A 19,796-nucleotide genomic window follows, 5' to 3' on the forward strand; every position below is an offset into this window, starting at 1 on the left:
ATTCCACCAGTAGACACATGGAGAGAAAGCGGGAGGAAATTCCAGAGTTTAGATGGTTGAATGCAAGAGCCTCAATGGTGGAGAGATTAAAATTGGAAATACTCTTGAAACCATAAGGGATAGAGCTTAAAGATCTAGGAGAATTGTAGGGGTAAAGGGAAGTACAGGAATAGGGAGCTGGCAATGATGCCCACTTCCTATTTCTTCAACCCTGTTCTGACTAAACTGTTGATTTGTTTCCCTTTCTGGCCCTCATGTTGATTGATATCGTTAATGGTTCTTCCCCTTCTGCTACTGTCCCCCTTCTCTCTAAATCTGAGTCATTAACATCACCCCACAAAAGCACAACTCTTGACCCTTCTGTCTTTGCAAGTTATCATCTCATCTCTTCCCTGTCCTCTCTCTTAAGTCCTTTATAATTTTTTTAAAAGGTTTAAGAATGGTAAGCAATGCATGTTTTTGAGGCAACATTAAGATTAAATGTAACTTGCATAACACCCAGTATTTTTAATCAGTTATTACAATCTATTTTAATAATTTGTGGATAATTGTGATGCTATTGTAAAGTGAAGAATGATTGGTTTCTATTTCCCAGCAATGCATGATGAAAAACGTGAATATATAGAACTAACACATTTCAATAATACTCTTTCAGACTCATGTTTTAGTTACTAATGGTTATAACTCCAGCATGTTTAATGCTGAACTCAAGATAAAACACGAGGACATGAAATTCATATCTGTAATCATGCCTTTTGTGGTGCTAAAGAAGGCAATTGCCCCTCTTGGATGTGCACACCATGATGCCAGCTATCTCTGCTGCAGCATGTGCCGAACACCCTCCTGCATTCACAGAAACCCTACAGTGCAGAGGAGGCCTTCGAGTCTGCACCAACTACAATCCCACCTAGATCCTAATCTTGAAAACCTCTTATATTTTACCCTACTAATGCCCTTGGCACCAGGGTTAATTTAGCCTAGCCAGTTAACCTAACTCGCACATCTTTGGACTGTGGGAGAAAACCGGAGCACCCAGAGGAAACCCACATGGACACAGGGAGAATGTGCAAACTCCACACAGTGATCCGAGACTGGAATCGAACCAGGGTCCCTGATGCTGTGAGGCAGCAGTGCTAACCACTATGCCACTGAACCACCCCTGAAAAGGGCAATCTTCCCCTGTATGAACCAGAGCAACAGAACTTGTGCTGTCTTCACGTCACCCAGCCTGATGGTGGATGTGACACCCATCCTTCTACCTGGAGCACACAAATCCATTCAACAAATTTCAGAGTCACTTATTAAGAATCAAGTATTCAGCTGCAGGAGGGGATCAGCATTAGTGTTATTTGAATGTCCAGACAGTCAAATTGCAGGTGAAGTGATTTTGAAGAGCTTCTGCCTTTGCAAATTATCTGGAAGTACACTGGTGTGCTTTTGGAGTTAGTGTCTGGGAGCTGCTGCATACTGTCAGAGAGAACAGAGAACACTTGACCCAGGTATTTGGGGCTGAGGCAGTACCTCTTGGCCTGTAACATGACCGTGAGATGAAACAGAGAATGTAAAGAGGGAAAAGGAGGAGGAACAGGAACAAGCTGCAGCATGCTACGGTGCAGAGGGACCTGGGAGTCCTTGTGCATGAGTCACAAAAACCCAGTCTGCAGGTGCAGCAGGTGATCAAGAAGGCGAATGGGATGCTGGCCTTTATAGCAAGCGGAATAGAATGTAAAAGCAGGGAGGTCTTGCTGCGACTGTACAGGGCACTGGTGAGGCCGCAGCTGGAGTACTGTGTGCAGTTTTGTTCGCCGCACTTGTGCAAGGATATTTTGGCCTTGGAGGGAGTGCAGAGGAGGTTCACTAGGCTGATACCGGAGATGAGGGGGTTGGACTATGAAGAGAGACTAAATAGACTGGGTCTGTACTTGTTGGAGTTTAGAAGGATGAGGGGGGATCTTATAGAGACCTATAAGATAATGAAGGGGATGGATAGGGTAGAGGTAGAGAGATTCTTCCCACTCAGAAAGGACAGTAGGACTAGAGGGCACAGCCTCAAGATAAGGGGGGAGCAGTTTAGAACAGAGTTGAGGAGGAACCTCTTCACTCAAAGGGTGGTGAATCTCTGGAATTCTCTGCCTGTTAAAGTGGTGGAGGCTACCTCGCTAAATATATTTAAGTCACGGGTGGATAGGTTTTTGGTAGGCAAGGGAATTAAGGGTTATGGGGAGAAAGCGGGAAAGTGGAACTGAGCCACTTCAGATCAGCCATGATCTTATTGAATGGCAGGGCAGGCTCAAAGGGCTAGATGGCCTACTCCTGCTCCTACTTCTTATGTTCTTATGTTCTTGTGTAGGAGAAAGCAAGCAAGAGACATCCTGGATTCCATGTAACTAAATGGGTTGTCAGAGAAGGGATTATCAGGATTTGTTTTCAGTGTCATACTTCCCTTGAGCAACAAGGACTCAGCATTTGCCACTGTTACACCTATCTGGGAGGCCCCATCACAGCATCCTCCTCCTGCCATCCAATAATAAAAGACATCAACGGAAACCTTCATGTATTAGGACTTATTGTTATTAAAGGTATTATGCAAACAACAAGTTTATCCCTTACTGACTGTCTTGTGGTATCTTTTCCTGTCCTGGTTCGGTTATTCAGTGCGATCTGGTGGCTACAGCATAGCTGCTGGAAGGTTGCTGACTTTTACTGGGGGAGAGAAACTGCAGAGAGTCTTTTAAGATGACCCGAAGCAGCACTGAAGGCCCAGCTTCGGATTGCACCACCTTGACATGGACAAGATGAGATAGGCAGCAGGGGTACTGGTGAAGTGGCAGCAGTGGGAACACAAATGTTGTCAGCCTGAGAGAGGATGATGCTACTGCCACTCATTTGGCATGACATCTCCACAAGCCAAGTAATGTAAGAACATAGCGTTGGACTACACTTAAAGCTTGCAAGCCCCTTTGAGCGCTGAGATCCAGACATTACTGGCAGCATTCTGCACCTGCATGTCAACAAGTACAGATTTCAGGATCTTTCAGATGATACATTAAACAGAGGCCCTATCTACTTATTTAAATGGCACCATTTCGAAGAAGAGCAGGCAAGTTAACTCTGGTATCCTCATAGAATCATAGAAATCCTACAGTGCAGAAAGAGGATGTTTGGCCCATCGAGTCTTCACTGACCACACCAGACCCTACTCCCATATCCTTCCCCGCTAATCCTTCTAACCTACACATCTCAGGACACTAAGGGGCAATTTTAGCATGGCCAATCAACCTAATCTGCATATCTTTGGACTGTGGGAGGAAATTGGAGCACCCAGAGGAAACCCAAGCAGACACGAGGAGAATATGCAAAGTCCACACAGTGACCCAAGCCGGGAATCGAACCCAGGTCCCTGGAGCTGTGAAGCAGCAGTACTAACCACTGTGCTACCGTCCCTGTACCATACCGTACCATACTGTCCAATATTCATCCATCAGTCAACATCACAAAAAAGTGAATTATTCAGTCATTATCACCTTTATCTTTCTGGGTGTTGAATATGCCTTTAAAGAACATTAGTCATCACTAGAAGGGATGTGTCATGTGATCCATCTAGTCTTTGGTTCACTTTGCTTTGAATGGAGCACACACAAACAGGACTGAAGCTTTCAAGCTTTATATCAGTGTGTAACTGTCCTCATGTGCCTAGTTTTAATAAATGACAACATGTTTACCCAATCCCTTTTGAGTGAATGGTGCCTTGTGTCTCTTAGGGGAAATAACCTCAAGGTATTATGTTATTATAATAACATGACGCGGTGATAAGCAGTGGTCGGACAGTTGGCAGCAGGATTAAGCACACGATGAACAGCATTAGAGCTTGTTGCTTGACATGAGACAGCCCTTGACATTTTGGTCAGGCTGCAATAAAGTTCACAGCATTAAAGATGTTGAGAACACGGCGTGGTGACTGCAAAGAAAAGAGACACAGATAAGTATAAGATAATGAAGGGGATGGATAGGGTAGAGGTGGAGAGATTCTTCCCGCTCAGAAAGGACAACAGGACTAGGGGGCACAGCCTCAAGATAAGAGGGGGGGTGCAGTTTAGAACAGAGTTGAGGAGGAACTTCTTCACTCAAAGGGTGGTGAATCTCTGGAATTCTCTGCCCGTTGAAGTGGTGGAGGCTACCTCGCTAAATATATTTAAAACACGGTTAGATAGGTTTTTGGTAGGCAAGAGGATTAAGGGTTATGGGGAGAAAGTGGGAAAGTGGAACTGAGCCACTTCAGATCAGCCATGATCTTATTGAATGGCGGGGCAGGCTCGAAGGGCTAGATGGCCTACTCCTGCACCTACTTCTTATGTTATGTTCTTATGTTATGTTAGCACCAAGCTAGTTCTCAAATAAAGAGCTGGTAAGCAGATTGATTCCTCATAGTGAGGTTGCAGCACGTAGACTGCCATTTCAGTGAGTGGGACAGTGCCTAATGAGGACTAGCACCAGTGAACACTGTCACAAAAAGTGAGTGACCAAGATATGGGCCAGATCAATAATGAGCAAGGGAAAGTCAAATTAAAAAAGTCAAAAAATTGGGCCAGAGAAGGTTGTGATTATAACTGGTGGCTTTAGGAGTTGACGAACAATAAACAAAATAGAAAGCAAAGACGCCATTACTGTGTGGTACATTCCCCTCACGACTCATCCTTGTGGGTGAAACTTTGGTAAGCATAGAAAAGCAGCTAAAGCAACACTCATCCAAGTTCTCTAGAAAAAGGACAAAGGGATTTTTCAGAATGTCCATAAATTTCCTTAGTTTGACTTGGGATGCATGTGACATATTATCTGAATTCAAAATGTTTATTCAGTGTACAGAGCTATGGTTTCTTGTATCAGTTGTGTCTGAACCAGACAGACATGCCATAAAAATATGCCAGCCAATTGGGAATGAAGGTCTGCACTGGCTGAACATGTCAGGATTAACAGACGAAGAGCTAAAGAAATGGATAACATTGGAAGATCGGTTCCAAATCATAAGAACATAAGAACATTAGAAATAGGAGCAGGAGTAGGCCATCTAGCCCTTCGAGCCTGCCCCGCCATTCAATAAGATCATGGCTGATCTGCCGTGGCTCAGTTCCACATTCCCGCCCTCTCCCCATAACCCTTAATCCCCTCTCTTATCAAAAACCCATCAACCCGCGTCTTAAAAATATTTAGCGAGGTAGCCTCCACCACTTCAATGGGCAGAGAATTCCAGAGATTCACCACCCTTTGAGTGAAGAAGTTCTTCCTCAACTCCGTTCTAAACCGCCCCCCCTTTATCTTGAGGCTGTGCCCCCTAGTCCTACTGTCCTTTCTGAGCGGAAAGAGTCTCTCCACCTCTATCCTATCCATCCCATTCATCATCTTATACGTCTCAATGAGATCTCCCCTCATTCTTCTAAACTCCAACGAGTACAAGCCTAGTTTATTCAGCCTCTCCTCATAGCTCAACCCCCTCAACCCCTCAAATCAGGTTAAGTTTCAATATTCATCAACTAGAGTTCATGTCATTTTGACAACGGCCTACAGAATCCAGAAACCATTTCATCAACAGTTGCAGGAAAAGGACTCGTACTGGAATTTTTCAAACCCAGAACCTTTGAGTTGATGATCGCATCTACTCCCATGGAAGATTGACTAAACAAACCCAAAATATGTGGCATTAAAGAACTACTCAGGATTGATTTAATTACAAAGTGATCCTTGCAGCTAGACATGCTTAAAGGTCCTAAGTACAACCTGAATTGTTGATGTACTCACTAGAACACCCAAACCTAGAAAGGCATATGGAAGGTGTGGACTTCTACATATACCAAGGAAATGCTCAACTTTTCATCAACTCTGCAAGGCATAGAGGAGAAAGGGCCATTGGCAGCAACAATGTATTAGACCAAAGGTTGATGTAGATACGAGGATCTAAACAGACCAAACACAACAAGCACCTTCACGCAGTAAGAATGACCATCTTGTATTACATCAGAAACATTGATATATGGGAGATTCACCCAAAAATATTCTAAATGCCAAGCTTGTGTGAAAATTGGAGTAACTCTTGCTGATCTTTTTAGCAGGATTTTCAGAATGAATCTCCCACATTATGAGCACGACAGAGTGCTCTAGCAAGACTCACACTGAAAATCAGTGGAAAGGGCCTATTCCTGCTGTAGAGGCTGGCAGCGTAACAACGAGTGGGCCACTGTGCATGCACCAATCTGCCAGAGTGGAGATTGGCGCATGCACAGTGGCCCCGCACTGCCAGCCTCCTGACCGCTGGCCAGCATCTCTGCCACTCTGACCCTTCCCCCCCATCCATTCACTGGCTCCTGGACCTCTCTCAGGGCAAGCCCTGATATCCCCCTGCCCCAGCCCTGATCTCCCTGACCTGCCGCTGCCAACCTTGCCCCCCGCCACCACCGGCAGCCCTGACCCCCCTTCCACTTGGCAGTCCTGACGCCCGGCAGCCCTGACCCCTACTCCCCACCAAATGGCCAGCCCCAATCACCTTTCCTTCCTTTCCCAACAATCCTCTGGCAGAGTCGCAGTGGGATCCCCAATAAGCCCCACCCCCATAGCCAGGCTGGGAATGCCAAGAGGGCTTCAATAGCCTCTGTTCTCTCTAGTGGGATCAGGCTGCCAGCTCCCTGTTAGTGGGGAGCAGTTGTAAACTCTGCTCAAGTGAACCACTCCTGGTGGAGGGTGGGGTGATGCTAGCTGGAGACTTCAGTCCCAGGCCCTCTAATGGGCTGTAAATGTTAATTTCAATATTTAAATCAGCTCCGCACTGATTTCCGGTGTAGGACTGATGACTCCCAAAAACCTTGCCACGGAGACAGGTGGAAGCAGTGCCAGAGGAGATCTTGCTAAATGGCCTCTGCTGATGTCTCCTGGCCCGTTGTGCTGCTGAAGTAGCAAAGCGGGCTGGGAGAATCAGCCCCATTGACTAGAAAATGGTGATGATATACAGGACCGAATGAAGAGTGGTGAACAGGCTTCACCCCGTTAATCCTGTTGAAGACATTGTTATATGAGACCATTGCTCCAGTTAATTGATAGACACAAAAACTTTTATCTTTCAGTCAAATTATGGGTGAAATTCTCCCGCCTCCCAGCTGTCTGTTTCCCGCTGGCCGGTGGTGGCGCACTGCTTGCTAATGGGGGGATTCTGTGGTTCCACCACCTATTGACGTCACCCCATGCTGGTGGGAAATCTGCAGGCAGAACTGGGCTGCCAGTGGGACTGGAGAATCCCATCAGCGGGAATGACTGGAAAATTCCAGCCCACATCTTTATTCGGAAAAAGAAAAAAAAACAAGATACTTATGACTGCAATAAGACTGACTCTCTTACATTGTATCGCAAGTCAAACCTATTCCCCTCTAAATCTACTATAATAAGTTTACAAACATAAATTTTAACTAGTTATACTTATCTGTAAGGGTGTCTCATTTGTGGTGATCAGGCTTGGAGTAGGTTCAGACTTCATCAAGCTCACAGCTTAAGGTTCCTCTTGATTATTCTTCTCTCTTCTGTTCTTCAAAACTTCAATATTTATCCTTTGACCTAGCTAAAACACATGCATTTCTGCACATAGGTGCTGATCATAGGCACCTCATTTAAATTGGTTTATTGCAGCTGCCCAACGTTAAGACAGTGTTCTGAGCTCTTTTTGACTCCATTTGTATCTGGTTCCTGTCCATTAGATCAATTAGAATGAACGTATTATGTTGCTTCTATTCTCCTGATTTGTCACGATTCAACTTTCCCTTGAAAACAACCATTATCCAGTATCCTGCTTTTATTATCCATCATAAAAACAAAAACATTTGTTGCAAATAAACAAAGATCATTTCTTCTTGCAACCACACACTCTCAGCCTGGAGTTAAAAATCTTGTCCTCTAGTTAGTCATATTTCCCATCAGGCCATAGTAATGTCCTTTCTTTGCTTGGCCATTTTGTATTAGACTATAGCTCGCCAGCTACAACATAAATGTCACCATACCATGTGAAGTGTTCGCCAAGATTCAAATTATCTGCCTCATGAAAGTTGGCAACCACCCATTATTGGCCAAGGGAAAGTGCCAAAATACTACCTCTGTAAATTCTAAAAGACATGTATCCAACACATGGAAGGCCAGCATACAACAGTTCACTTGCAGTATACGACGGTTCACTAATTCCATGCGCAGGATCCATATTCCTGAAGTGCAAGTACAATCTATCTTGCTGGGTGTCACAGATGTTCTACATCATGGAGACTAAAAACCAGCAATTGCAGGTCTACATAACACTGAAATATTCAGAATGTTTTGACAAAATTGACAGTTTCAAGGAAACTGCAGCATTAAACTTGCAGAAGAATGCAAGTCTGCCAATTCATCTATAACATGCACATACAAGACAAATTAAAGGTCGAACCTACCAAATGGAGAAAGATGGATCATTAGAAATGTACAAGAGCACACAGATTGGTGCAAATCAATCATATTTGCCATAAAGAAGTGTGAATCATTGAGAGAATGCTTTGATCCATGATGTTTAAAAGTAGTTTTGAAATGTTGTCCTAGCAGAATACCCACGTTTGAAGATCTGAGATTTGCAGATGCAAAATTCTTTTTGAAGTTTGATGCCAAGCATGGTTATTGATGAGGACATTTTGCGGAGAAGTCCCAAGAGCTTACTACATTTCATGCCTGATTTGATTGATACTGTTTTCAGCAACTTTCTTTTGGGCAATCTGTTAGACAAGATCTCTTTCAAGCTCACATAGATGACTGTTGCAGGGTGCATCTGTATTGCAGATGATATAGCTGCTGAAGGAAGAACAAAGCGAGAACATTATCAGAATCTGCACTTAATGCACTGATGCAAGTGGCACTTAATGAAGGATTGGTGTTTAACAGTCTGAAAAAGAATATCAATGTGCAGCCAATCAATATTTTCAGTTCTGTTTATTCCAGTGCTGGCCTATGTCCTGGTCCAAGTGAAATAGATGATATTGAGGCCATGCAAATTCCTCAAGATGAGAATAATCTTCAAAGAGGAGTGGAGCTCTAATTTCGTATTTCCATATTTTCCCAATTTTGGCTCAAAACTCTTCATCGCGAAGGGAATTATTGAGCAAGTACGTGCCTTCCCAAAGGCCACTTTGAAGCACCGAAACAGAGATCAGAAGCATCAACATTGTAGTTTTACTATCCTTGGGGTCAACTACCCTGGAAATGGATGCATGTATGCCAGAAAAGGCAAACCGATTGCATCTGCTTCAAAATGTCTGATTGTAACACAATCAATGACTCCAACATCAAGTTGGAAACATTGGGGTTAATGTTTGGAATTATGCATTTTCTTACCTACCACTTTGGTGAAAGATTTGTGATGGAGATTGACCACAAGCAACTGAAGATGATTTGGCAAAAACTATTGCCCTGTGCAATGCCAAGATTGCAATGTCTCCTAACAAACGTTAAAGATGATGGGCAGGACCTTTCCACCACATTGCGTTAATCAAAGAGCAAAGCGAGGTGTGAAATATATATGAGTGAGAGATGAAAAATCGGATGGTCTCACCTCTCCTCAATCTGTAGGCGTGATTTAAATATGTAGTAGATCATTTTAAGAAAAATTAGTGAGCCCAGGGCGTAATAGTCCAGACTCGCTTAACTTTCCGACTTTGCCAGTGGAGATCCTCACTGCCAAGGATCACAGATGGACTCTACCAATGGGGACCAGATGTGATGGTTTAGCCAGTGGAGCCAGAGGCCATTGAGGCTATCTGGCAGGTTGGGGATAGGGCAGTCAAATGGGCCTTTGGGCAGTGCTGGCCTGACACCCTGGCACTGCCTACCTGACACGCTGGCACTGCCCACTGGGCACTAGGCCTGATAGGGGCATAGCCAACCGGGGCGGGGGGGGGGGGAAGCAGGGGAGGATGTATGTAGGATAGAGCATGGTCTGTAGGAGGGGAGGGAGGGAACTCTACAATGGCATGGAGGCTGGTCAGTGGGACCAGCGATCAGGGATTGGGGCCACCGATTGGAGTTTGTGGCCACCAATCAGGAGTTGAGGCTGGCAATCAAGAGACCAGCGATCTTGTGTAGGTGCAGTGATCAGGGGACCAGCGTTCAGCAGGGTGTCCATAAGGTGGTGAGTGTGGGGACGATGTCCATGAGGTGGGAGGGGGTTTTCAGATCTCCAGTATACTGCATACATTGATATTAGGAGATCAGGGCGCATGTGCAATAGCACCCCTAGCAATCTGTAACTAGCTTCCCAGCATGAATAGGCTCCACCCGACTATGGCAGGAATCAGATTATGGCCTCTGTTTTGCACAATGCCAAGTTATGTGAGATTATGTGAAACAAATGGTTTTCTTGTCTGTTTTTCCAGCAAAGTAAGTTATGTGAGTTTATACTTTGCTGGAAAAACAGATGAGAAAACCATTTGTTTCACACCTGTTTGACAGAATTTTTCTGAGCTAAGTGCCGTATGCCGTAAGCCAGGTAATTTGATGGTTATTGAATACCCTTAGCAGATTGCCTAACTCATTGAAAACACAAGATATTTCCTTAGATCTACAAGTTGACTTGAGCTGTTGTATGTTGGTGGTGGAGGGGTGAATATTTGTGAATCAAGCAGCCTGCTTTGTTCTGGATGTTGTCGAGCTTTTTGAGTGTTGATGATGTTGCACTCATCCAGGCAAGTGAAGAGTAATTCATCACACTCCAGACATTACTTTGTAGAGGGTGACAGGCAATGAGGTGCTCACAACAAGCTTCTTAGCCTCTGATGTGCTCTTTGTAGCCACAATGTATATATCATAGAATCAGAGAATCCTACAATGTAGAAGTAAGCCATTCAGCTCATCAAGTCTGCACCGATCACAATCCCACCCTCATAACCCACGCATTTACTCGAGCTAGTCCCCCTGACACTAAGGGGCAATTTAGCATGGCCAATCCACCTAACCCACACATCTTTGGATTGTGGGAAGAAACTGGAGCACCTGAAGGAAATCCATGCAGACAAGGGGAAAATGTACAAACTCTACACAGACAGTGACCCAAGCTGGGAATCAAACCCAAGTCCCTGGCACTGTGAGGCACCAGTGCTAACCAGTGTGCTGCCATATGGCTAGTTCAGTTCAGTTTCTGGTCAGTGGTAACCCCCAGGATCTTGGTAGTTCAGTGATGATAAAGCCATTCAATATCAAAGCGCGATTATCTCTTGCTGGAGACGGTCATTGCCTGACATTTGTGTGGCGTGAATGTTACTAACTACTTGTCAGCCCAAGCTTGAATATTGTCCAGATCTTGTTGCATTTGGACATGGACGGCTTTAGTATCTGAGCAGTTGCGAATGGTGCTGAACATATTTCCCCACTTCTGACTTTATGATGGAAGGAAGGTCATTGATGAAGCAGCTGATGGTGGTTAACTAGTCATTTTGCAAAGCAATACAATGATGACACTTTAAAAGAAATGCATGTTTTAGTGTACCTAAAAAAATGTGCATGGATCTATTAAGTGTTTTACAAGCTGGTTATGGTTACTGTTGCTGAATTGATGGTATAGATCATTCATAGTTAGCCAAAACCAGCATGCAAATAAGTTCAGCTTCTAAAATATGTTCTTGTATACTTATAGCTGCCTTGCTTGAGAATAACAGAAACAGTTTGAATTCACTGGCATCTGAAGAGATAACTGACCAAGAAATGAAAGGGAAGGAAACTATCATATCTACCCCGTCTGTATGGATGAAATGCATGATTCAGTAATCTTCCAGAACTACATTCTGATGTTGCTGCCAAATCCTTACCAACATAGTTTAAGATAATCCCCGGGGTCAAAGACCCTACTGATATGACAGGTTATTTATTCCAATGCGTAACAATAAATTTCTTCATCTGTTTACTTTACCATGCTTTTGAAAAGAATCTGCCAATTTTTTTTATCATTTATATCCATTTGAAATGAATTCAATTTGAAAGGGTGTTTTACTTCCTGTAACATTTGCAGCTGCAGAATTAAAAACTTCACTGTTGATAACTCATACCATAAAAATCAAAATGTTTGTTACATAAATTTTGAAAAGTTAATTTTTTTTTTTACATAATTTCTCCTGTTTTCTGTCCCTCTTTCTCGTGACACAGTCCATTCCTGTTTTGAAGCCCAAATTGTCAGCAGTGCAGACTTTTGAGAGACTGATTCTGATCTTAGTCAGTTTTAGACAAGAATTGCACAGTTTGAACAAGAGTGGTTGGCATTTACCTTTAGACAAAAATGGAGCACTTTCCACAGGATGCTTGATTGGCAGCCTAGCTAAGAACTGACAGGACTTTCTCAGAATGAGAAGCAAGCAAGCATGGGTGACCCATGGAGCTGAAACTGGATTCCTCAGCCTTCTGCTTCATAGTGAATCATTTTGAATATTCATTATAATACCTCAATCACTAACTCCCAACCTGCAATAAAATAAATAAAAACTATATTTATTACTAATTTGTATGCTTGTCAGCTGTTTGTTCAATAACTCAAGAATAGATGGTCTGCTGCTGTTAACTCAAAGGTAACACATCAAAAGTGACAGCATGTATTTCAAGGCAGAGGTTATTCAAGTAGAGAGTAACATAAAAGGGAACTCAGAAATATTTTACACACATCAGATAGTTAAATGAATTGTGGGCCACTTAGGGACAAAATACAAAACCTTGTGGAGCAGAGGGTGTGACATTGGGTGGAGGGGGTTAATCACAATGGGGCATAGTTTTAGGTAAGCGGTAAGAGATACAGAGTGGATTTGAGAAAAAGTTTTTTCATTCAGAGGGTGGTGGGAACCTGGAATGTACTGTCTGAAAAGATAGTGGAAGCCGGTATTCTTAGAACCTTTCAAAAGTATTTGAATGGGCACATTGAAACATCAAGGATATGGGACAAGTGCAGGAAAAGGGGATTAGTGTGACGTTTGTGGTAGTTACTGTCAGTGTGGATTTGATGGGCTAAAGGGCCTTTTCTCCACTGTATGAATCTATGACTATGTATTAACTGAATACTTTTGTCTTCACAAAAGAAAGGGATGAAGTTAATGTCACAGCAGAGGAACAGAAAACAGTGATGTTGGATCAGACAAAAATAGAAAGTGCCATTAAATTGGCTGGCATCACTCAAAGTCAATGAACCACCCAATCCAGGTGGAGTACATTCAATGTGTGTGAGAGAAGCTGGGCTAGAGATAGCAGATACTCTGACCACAATCTTTCAATTCTCATTAGATATGGGTACAATGATAGAGGGCTTGAGGGCTGCGAATGTTACATCACTGTTCAGAAAAGGAGGGAGGGAAAAACTTGATATCTAGTCAATAACATTCAAGAAGTTGAACACCATCAAGAATAAAGCATCCTTCTCTATCAGCACCCTAGGGCAGCACCTTAAACATTCACTCCCTCAACCACAGCACACAGTGACAGCAGTGTGTATCATCTGTAAGATCTAATGCAGCAAGTCACCAAAATTCCATTGACAACGCTTTCCAAAGCCACAACCTCTACCACCTGGAAGGAAAAAGACAACAGGTATATGGGAACACCAGCATTTGCAAGCTCCCCTCCAAATTGCACATAATCGTGATTTAGAACGGTGGGGTAGATTTTCCATTCCTGTTTTCACGGGGTGGAAATGGGGGAGGGGATGAAGAGTCAAATAAGAGTCCCAAAATGGCTTTTACGCTGGCAGGATTTCCCTGCTCGATTGTCTCCGCCCTCATCAGTGATGTAATTTGCATTTGTTTAACAGTGTATATCTGGACTTTCCTGCAGGCAATCATTCCCCTGACATTATAATCCTAGTTCCCTTTGCAGACAATCCCAGATCAGGAGTACTTCTTGGATAATTCCTCGCAACTTTGGATAGAGAAAAGCAAATCCTCAAAGATGCTTAAATGGGTCTGAAGGACAGATGATCTATCCTTCCCCAGAGGACAAGAGCCATCTTCCAGATTTATTTATTTATTAATCACAAGTAAGGCTTGCATTAACACTGCAATGAAGCTACAGTGAAATTCCCCTCGTCGCCAACATCTGTTCAGTCAATGCACCGAATAAGCATGTCTTTCAGACTGTGGGACGAAACCGGAGCACCCGGATAAAACCCATGCAGGTACAGGCAAATTCTGTACAGACGGGAACCCAAGCTAAGAATCAAACCTGGGTCCCTGGCACTGTGAAGCAAAAATGCTAATCATTGTGTCACCGTACCGCCCCATGTTAGTAAATTAAAGCCAGACTATAGTCCATGATATCATTAAGAACCAAGCAAAATTCTTCTGTTGTGTACTCCCTCACCACAGGAAATACAGAGTCAAGTTCTTAAGTTAGCAATGCAAAAGACTATGTGAGACAATATAAATTCTTAAAAGAATATGTAAAGGTTTATTAAAGAACCAAACATCCAATTCAAAGTCATTGTGGAAATAGTAAATTGTAACATTAAATAGATTCTGGGAAAAAGAGGGAAAATGCAATCTTAGTAAAGAATCTTGTTTTAAATTTCAGTTGTAACAGTAAACATATTTTAAACAGGATAGCCATCAAATATTAAAATAACATTTACAGGAGGCCCTCATTTAAAGTTGTGATTGTGTACCTGATTAAGTAAAATGACTTTAAGTGAATCAGAAGTTTCCATAGCAATCAAGGTTAAAGCCAGAGTTAGGTTCCTTCAGACATTACTCTTTGGACACAGGTGAGGTCCCAGAGGACTGGAGGATAGCAAACGTGGTACCGTTGTTTAAAAAGGGTAGGAATGGAGTTTAATCCGGATAAATGTGAGGTGATGCATTTTGGCCGGAATAATGTAGGGGGGAGTTATATGATAAAGGGTAAGCCTATAAAGAGTATAGAAACGCAGCAAGACCTGGGGGTGCAAGTGCACAAGTCTTTGAAGGTGGCAGTACTAGTGGAGAAGGTTGTGAAGAAAGCCTATGGTACGTTAGCCTTTATAGGAAGGGGTATAGAATATAAGAGCTGGAGTCTAATGTTGCAGTTGTATAGAACATTGGTTAGGCCGCATTTAGAGCACTGCGTCCAGTTCTGGTCACCTTACTACCGGAAGGACGTGGAGACTCTGGAGAGGGTGCAGAGGAGGTTTACCAGGATGTTGCCTGGTATGGAAGGACTGGGTTATGAGGAAAGATTGAGCAAATTGGGGCTGTTTTCCCTTGAAAGACGGCGACTGAGGGGGGTCTAATAAAGGCATATAAGATTATGAAGGGTATAGATAGAGTAAACAGAGGTAAGCTATTTCCTATGTTAGAGACACACAGTACGAGGGGCCATGGGTTTAAGGAGAGGTATAACACAGATATTAGAGGGAGGTTTTTCACACAGAGGATCGTAGGGGTATGGAATGCTCTGCCAAGTAAGGTGGTGGAGGCAGGCACGCTGGAGTTGTTTAACTTAGACAGGCTCATGAGTGGGTTGGAGATGGGAGGATATAGTAGATTGTTTTAAATAAGGTTCATTAGCGTTGGGACGTCCCTGGTAACGTAAAAGGATATGGTATGATAATAATGTTTTTCTCTTTTAATTCACAGGTTTTAAGTCGGACCGCCTTGTTGTCCAACGAGGGGCATACACGCGATGGGTCGTACTTGGGCTGCTCTTGAATGTTCGAGAGTGGCCTAATGCTTCATGTCGTTAGTGTGTGCTTAAACTGGACCAGATGCTGGGCAACACGACAGCTCAGTGACTATCACCGTTTGCTGTGCAGACACATGGATTTGGGCCAGTGTCTGTGGGGGTTTGCGCATTCTCCCTGTGCTTGCGTGGGTTTTCACCGGGTGCTCCAGTTTCCTCCCACACCCCAAAGATGTGGAAGTAATAAGAACATAAGAAATAGGAGCAGGAGTGGGCCATCTAGCCCTTCGAGCCTGCCCCGCCATTCAATAAGATCATGGCTGATCTGTCGTGGCTCAGTTCCACATTCCCGCCCTCTCCCCATAACCCTTAATCCCCTCTCTTATCAAAAACCCATCAACCCGCGTCTTAAAAATATTTAGCGAGGCAGCCTCCACCACTTCAACAGGCAGAGAATTCCAGAGATTCACCACCCTTTGAGTGAAGAAGTTCCTCCTCAGCTCCGTTCTAAACCACCCCCCTTTATCTTGAGGCTATGCCCCCTAGTCCTACTGTCCTTTCTGAGCGGGAAGAGTCTCTCCACCTCTATCCTATCCATCCCATTCATCATCTTATACGTCTCAATGAGATCTCCCCTCATTCTTCTAAACTCTAACGAGTACAAGCCTAGTTTATTCAGCCTCTCCTCATAGCTCAACCCCCTCAACTCCGGTATCAGCCTAGTAAACCTCCTCTGCACTCCCTCCAAGGCCAAAATATCCTTACGTAAGTGCGGCGCCCAAAAGTGCACACAGTACTCCAGCTGCGGCCTCACCAATGCCCTATACAGCTGCAGCAAGACCTCCCTACTTTTATATTCAATCCCCCTCGCTATGAAGGCCAGCATCCCATTAGCCTTCCTGACCACCTGCTGCACCTGCAGGCTGGGTTTTTGCGACTCATGCACAAGGACCCCGAGGTCCCTCTGCACCATCGCCTGCTACAGTTTTTCGCCACATGAGTAATAGTCCTTCCTACCATTATTCCTACCAAAGTGGACCACCTCGCACTTGCCAACATTAAATTCCATTTGCCATTTCCTGGCCCATTCGCCCAGCCTATCTAGATCCTTCTGCAGACTCTCCACACCCTCCGCGCAATTTGCCGTTCCACCAATCTTGGTGTCATCAGCAAATTTCGACACCGTACACTCGGTTCCCTCCTCCAGATCATCTATATCAATGGTAAATAGTTGAGGCCCCAGCACCGACCGCTGGGGCACTCCACTAGTCACCAACCGCCAATCCGAATAGCACCCATTAACCCCCACTCTCTGCCTCCTATTTGACAGCCAATCCTCTATCCACGCTAACACCCTACCCCCAACTCCATGCCCCCTTACCTTCTGCAATAACCTCTTGTGAGGTACCTTGTCAAATGCCTTCTGAAAATCAAGAAAGACCACATCCACCGGCTCTCCTCTATCCACCGCCCTAGACACATCCCTATAGAACTCCAATAAATTCGTCAGACACGACTTCCCCTTAACGAAACTGTGCTGTGTCTGCTCTATCAAGCAATTCCCCTCAAGATGCCTCGCTATTTCCTCCTTGATGACGGATTCTAACATTTTACCTACAACAGACGTTAAACTAACCGGCCTATAATTCCCCGCCTTTTGCCTGCCACCCTTCTTAAACAACGGTGTAACATTAGCCGTTTTCCAATCTTCCTTAATCTTTCTTTATTAGACAATCTAATAAATTGTCCCTAAATTAGTTTCCCTCAATGTGGATTGCCATAAAACAATAGATAAGGGTCATGGGTGGAGGGGGGGACTGGTGATGTTAAAATGGCAGCGCGGGCTCGTTGAGCCGAAGGGCCTGTTTCCTGGGCTGTTTTTGTTCTTTGTTCTTTATTACTCGTCCAGCAAACACCAATGTAGAAGTTGAAATACTGTACCGTACATGTGCAGCAGTGTGCATTCATCACAAGATATAAAAATATTCAATATTCAATTAAAAAAATACACCATACAGTAGAGTACAGTGCTGTAAATGACCAGGCTCCACCGAGTGACAGACATTGGTTGGTGCAGTTTTCAGCTGAAGCCTCAGAAATATTGGAACTAGCCACTAGATGGAGGAGTGTATTTCAGTGGGAATTCAGCACCGGCAGAGTCAGGAAAAGAACAGCAGACCTGGGGCTTAAGGCACAGACAGAGGGCAGGAGGCGAGGCTGAGGAGCAGGGGCAGAGACACTGACGGCAAAAGGAAAAGCACTGGGGAAAGGTTTTCTTGATGTGGATGTGCCGGCGTTGGACTGGGGTAAACACAGTAAAAAGTCTGACAACACCAGATTTTAGTCCACCCGAAAGCTTGTGCGTTTACTATCAAATAAATCGGTTGGACTAAAACCTGGTGTTGTCAAAGGTTTTCTGAGCAGACAGGCCACAGGAGATGAGGTCTATGGGAAGCTCCATTAAATTGAAGTGGCAACGGATATACAGACACCATTTCACTAACGACGATAAAGTGTTAAGCGAATGCTGTACCTGAATCCCTTAGCGAGAGGCACCTACTCAGTGTGTCTTGGGCTGCATAATTAATTTCTTATGTCCAGAAGCGGTCTCCTAATTGTCATTAGGTTCAGCCTCTTTCTGTTCTGAATTTGGCTTTGATCACAATTAATTTCTCCTGAGGGACCTCTCTTATTCTTCGAAGATTTACGTAACTGTTGGTTTATCGTAAAGTTATGGGCCTGTTTGATTTGAGGGAAGCTACACTTGTGAGGATTGTGGTTGTCAAAATATTTACCTCAGTCATTGTCATTACTTTAGTGTTTTAAGATTATTACATAATTCTGGGCTGGAAGAATTCTTAGATGTGTGGTCTCCTTATCAATTCCTACATTGTGCTGCCCTCCTGATGTTAGAAAAAAGGTGAATTTGTGTGCAAGTTTTTGGCTGTGTCTTTGTGCCAGAGTGGGTTTTCATTGCTGTTAAGAAGACTCAAGTCTGTACATGGCAGGATGTGTCATTAGGCTTATGAACTGCATTTGTCTTTTTTTAAAAATAAATCAATCCTTTTAAATTCTTTAATTTTTATTTATAGGAAGATAATTATTTTACGCTTACAAGTCCTTACAATGACCATATTTCTTTACACAGATTCCTTACCAACATTCTCATTACTTGATGTCCATTCAATTATCAGTGCAGTTAGTGCTTTTTTTGTCTGACAAGATTTATTATTGTTAATTTTTAATTCAACTATTGCAGGCTCTTGTGCACTTACATTAGAATTAAGTGGTATAAAGGCATTACACACCCTCAAGGAGGTTACAATGCAAGTTATTGGACTCCAGCGTAGCCAGGAAAGAACAAAAAAGAGTACAGCACAGGAACAGGCCCTTCGGCCCACTAAGTCTGTGCCAACAGAGATGTCTTTCTAGTCTAATATTTTATTTTCGCTAGTTGATCCTTATCAAAAGCTTTACTAAAGTCCATGTATACAGTATCTACTGCCCTGCTCTGGTCAATTTTTCTCGTCACTTCCTCAAAGAACTTAATCAAGTTTATGAGACATGACCTCTCCTTCTCAAAACCAAGCTGCCTGTCACTAATAAGCCTAGTGTCTTCCAGATGTGTGTACATCCTATCCCTAAGAATCTTCCCCAACAATTTTCGCATCACTGATGTAAGGTTCAAATGTCTGTAACTTCCCAGATTGTCTCTTCTGCCCTTCTTAAACAGAGGAACAATGTTAGTTACTCTTCAATCCTCTGGTACCTCACCCATAGCTAAAGAAGATATAAAAATTTTGGACAAGGCCTTCAGCAATTTCTTTCTCATCTCTCAGTATCTTGGGATAGACTCTATCTGGCCTTGAGGACTTGTCCACCTTAACGTTTTTCAAAACCTCCGATGCCTTTTTTTTATCTCAACGTGTTCTAGAATATCTACATTCACCGTCCATCACATCCTTCTCCTTTGTGAATACTGATGCAAAGTATTTGTTAAGGACCTTACCTGGCTCCACGCACAAATTCCCTCCGCTGTCCTTAAGTGGACCTACCTTTTCCTTAGCTATCCTATTGTTCCTTCTATATGCATAAAAAGCCCTGGGATTCTTCTGAATCTTGCCTGCCAA

At 43.6% G+C, this 19,796-nt stretch overlaps 1 protein-coding gene across 7 annotated transcripts in view; it reads left to right on the top strand.

Annotated features, from left to right (window-relative positions):
• Positions 1-19,796, top strand: part of kbtbd3 (kelch repeat and BTB (POZ) domain containing 3) — a 151,062-nt gene that overhangs the window by 98,087 nt on the left and 33,179 nt on the right. The window contains exon 7 of one of the 7 annotated variants that reach the window (XM_080197241.1): positions 11,678-12,125. The exons of 2 other annotated variants lie outside the window; for them this stretch is intronic. In XM_080197241.1, coding sequence (XP_080053367.1) covers positions 11,678-11,808 — 131 coding nt within the window. In that variant the 3' untranslated portion in view covers positions 11,809-12,125. Of the gene's footprint in view, positions 1-2,350; positions 2,515-2,655; positions 3,691-11,677; positions 12,126-19,796 lie in introns of those variants that run through there. 4 more of the 7 variants (XM_080197244.1, XM_080197243.1, XM_080197247.1 and 1 more) reach the window with 4 other exon arrangements.

The sequence above is a fragment of the Carcharhinus amblyrhynchos genome, chromosome 10 (assembly GCF_965287045.1).
Source record: "Carcharhinus amblyrhynchos chromosome 10, sCarAmb.v2.hapA, whole genome shotgun sequence".
Classification (NCBI taxonomy): domain Eukaryota; kingdom Metazoa; phylum Chordata; class Chondrichthyes; order Carcharhiniformes; family Carcharhinidae; genus Carcharhinus; species Carcharhinus amblyrhynchos.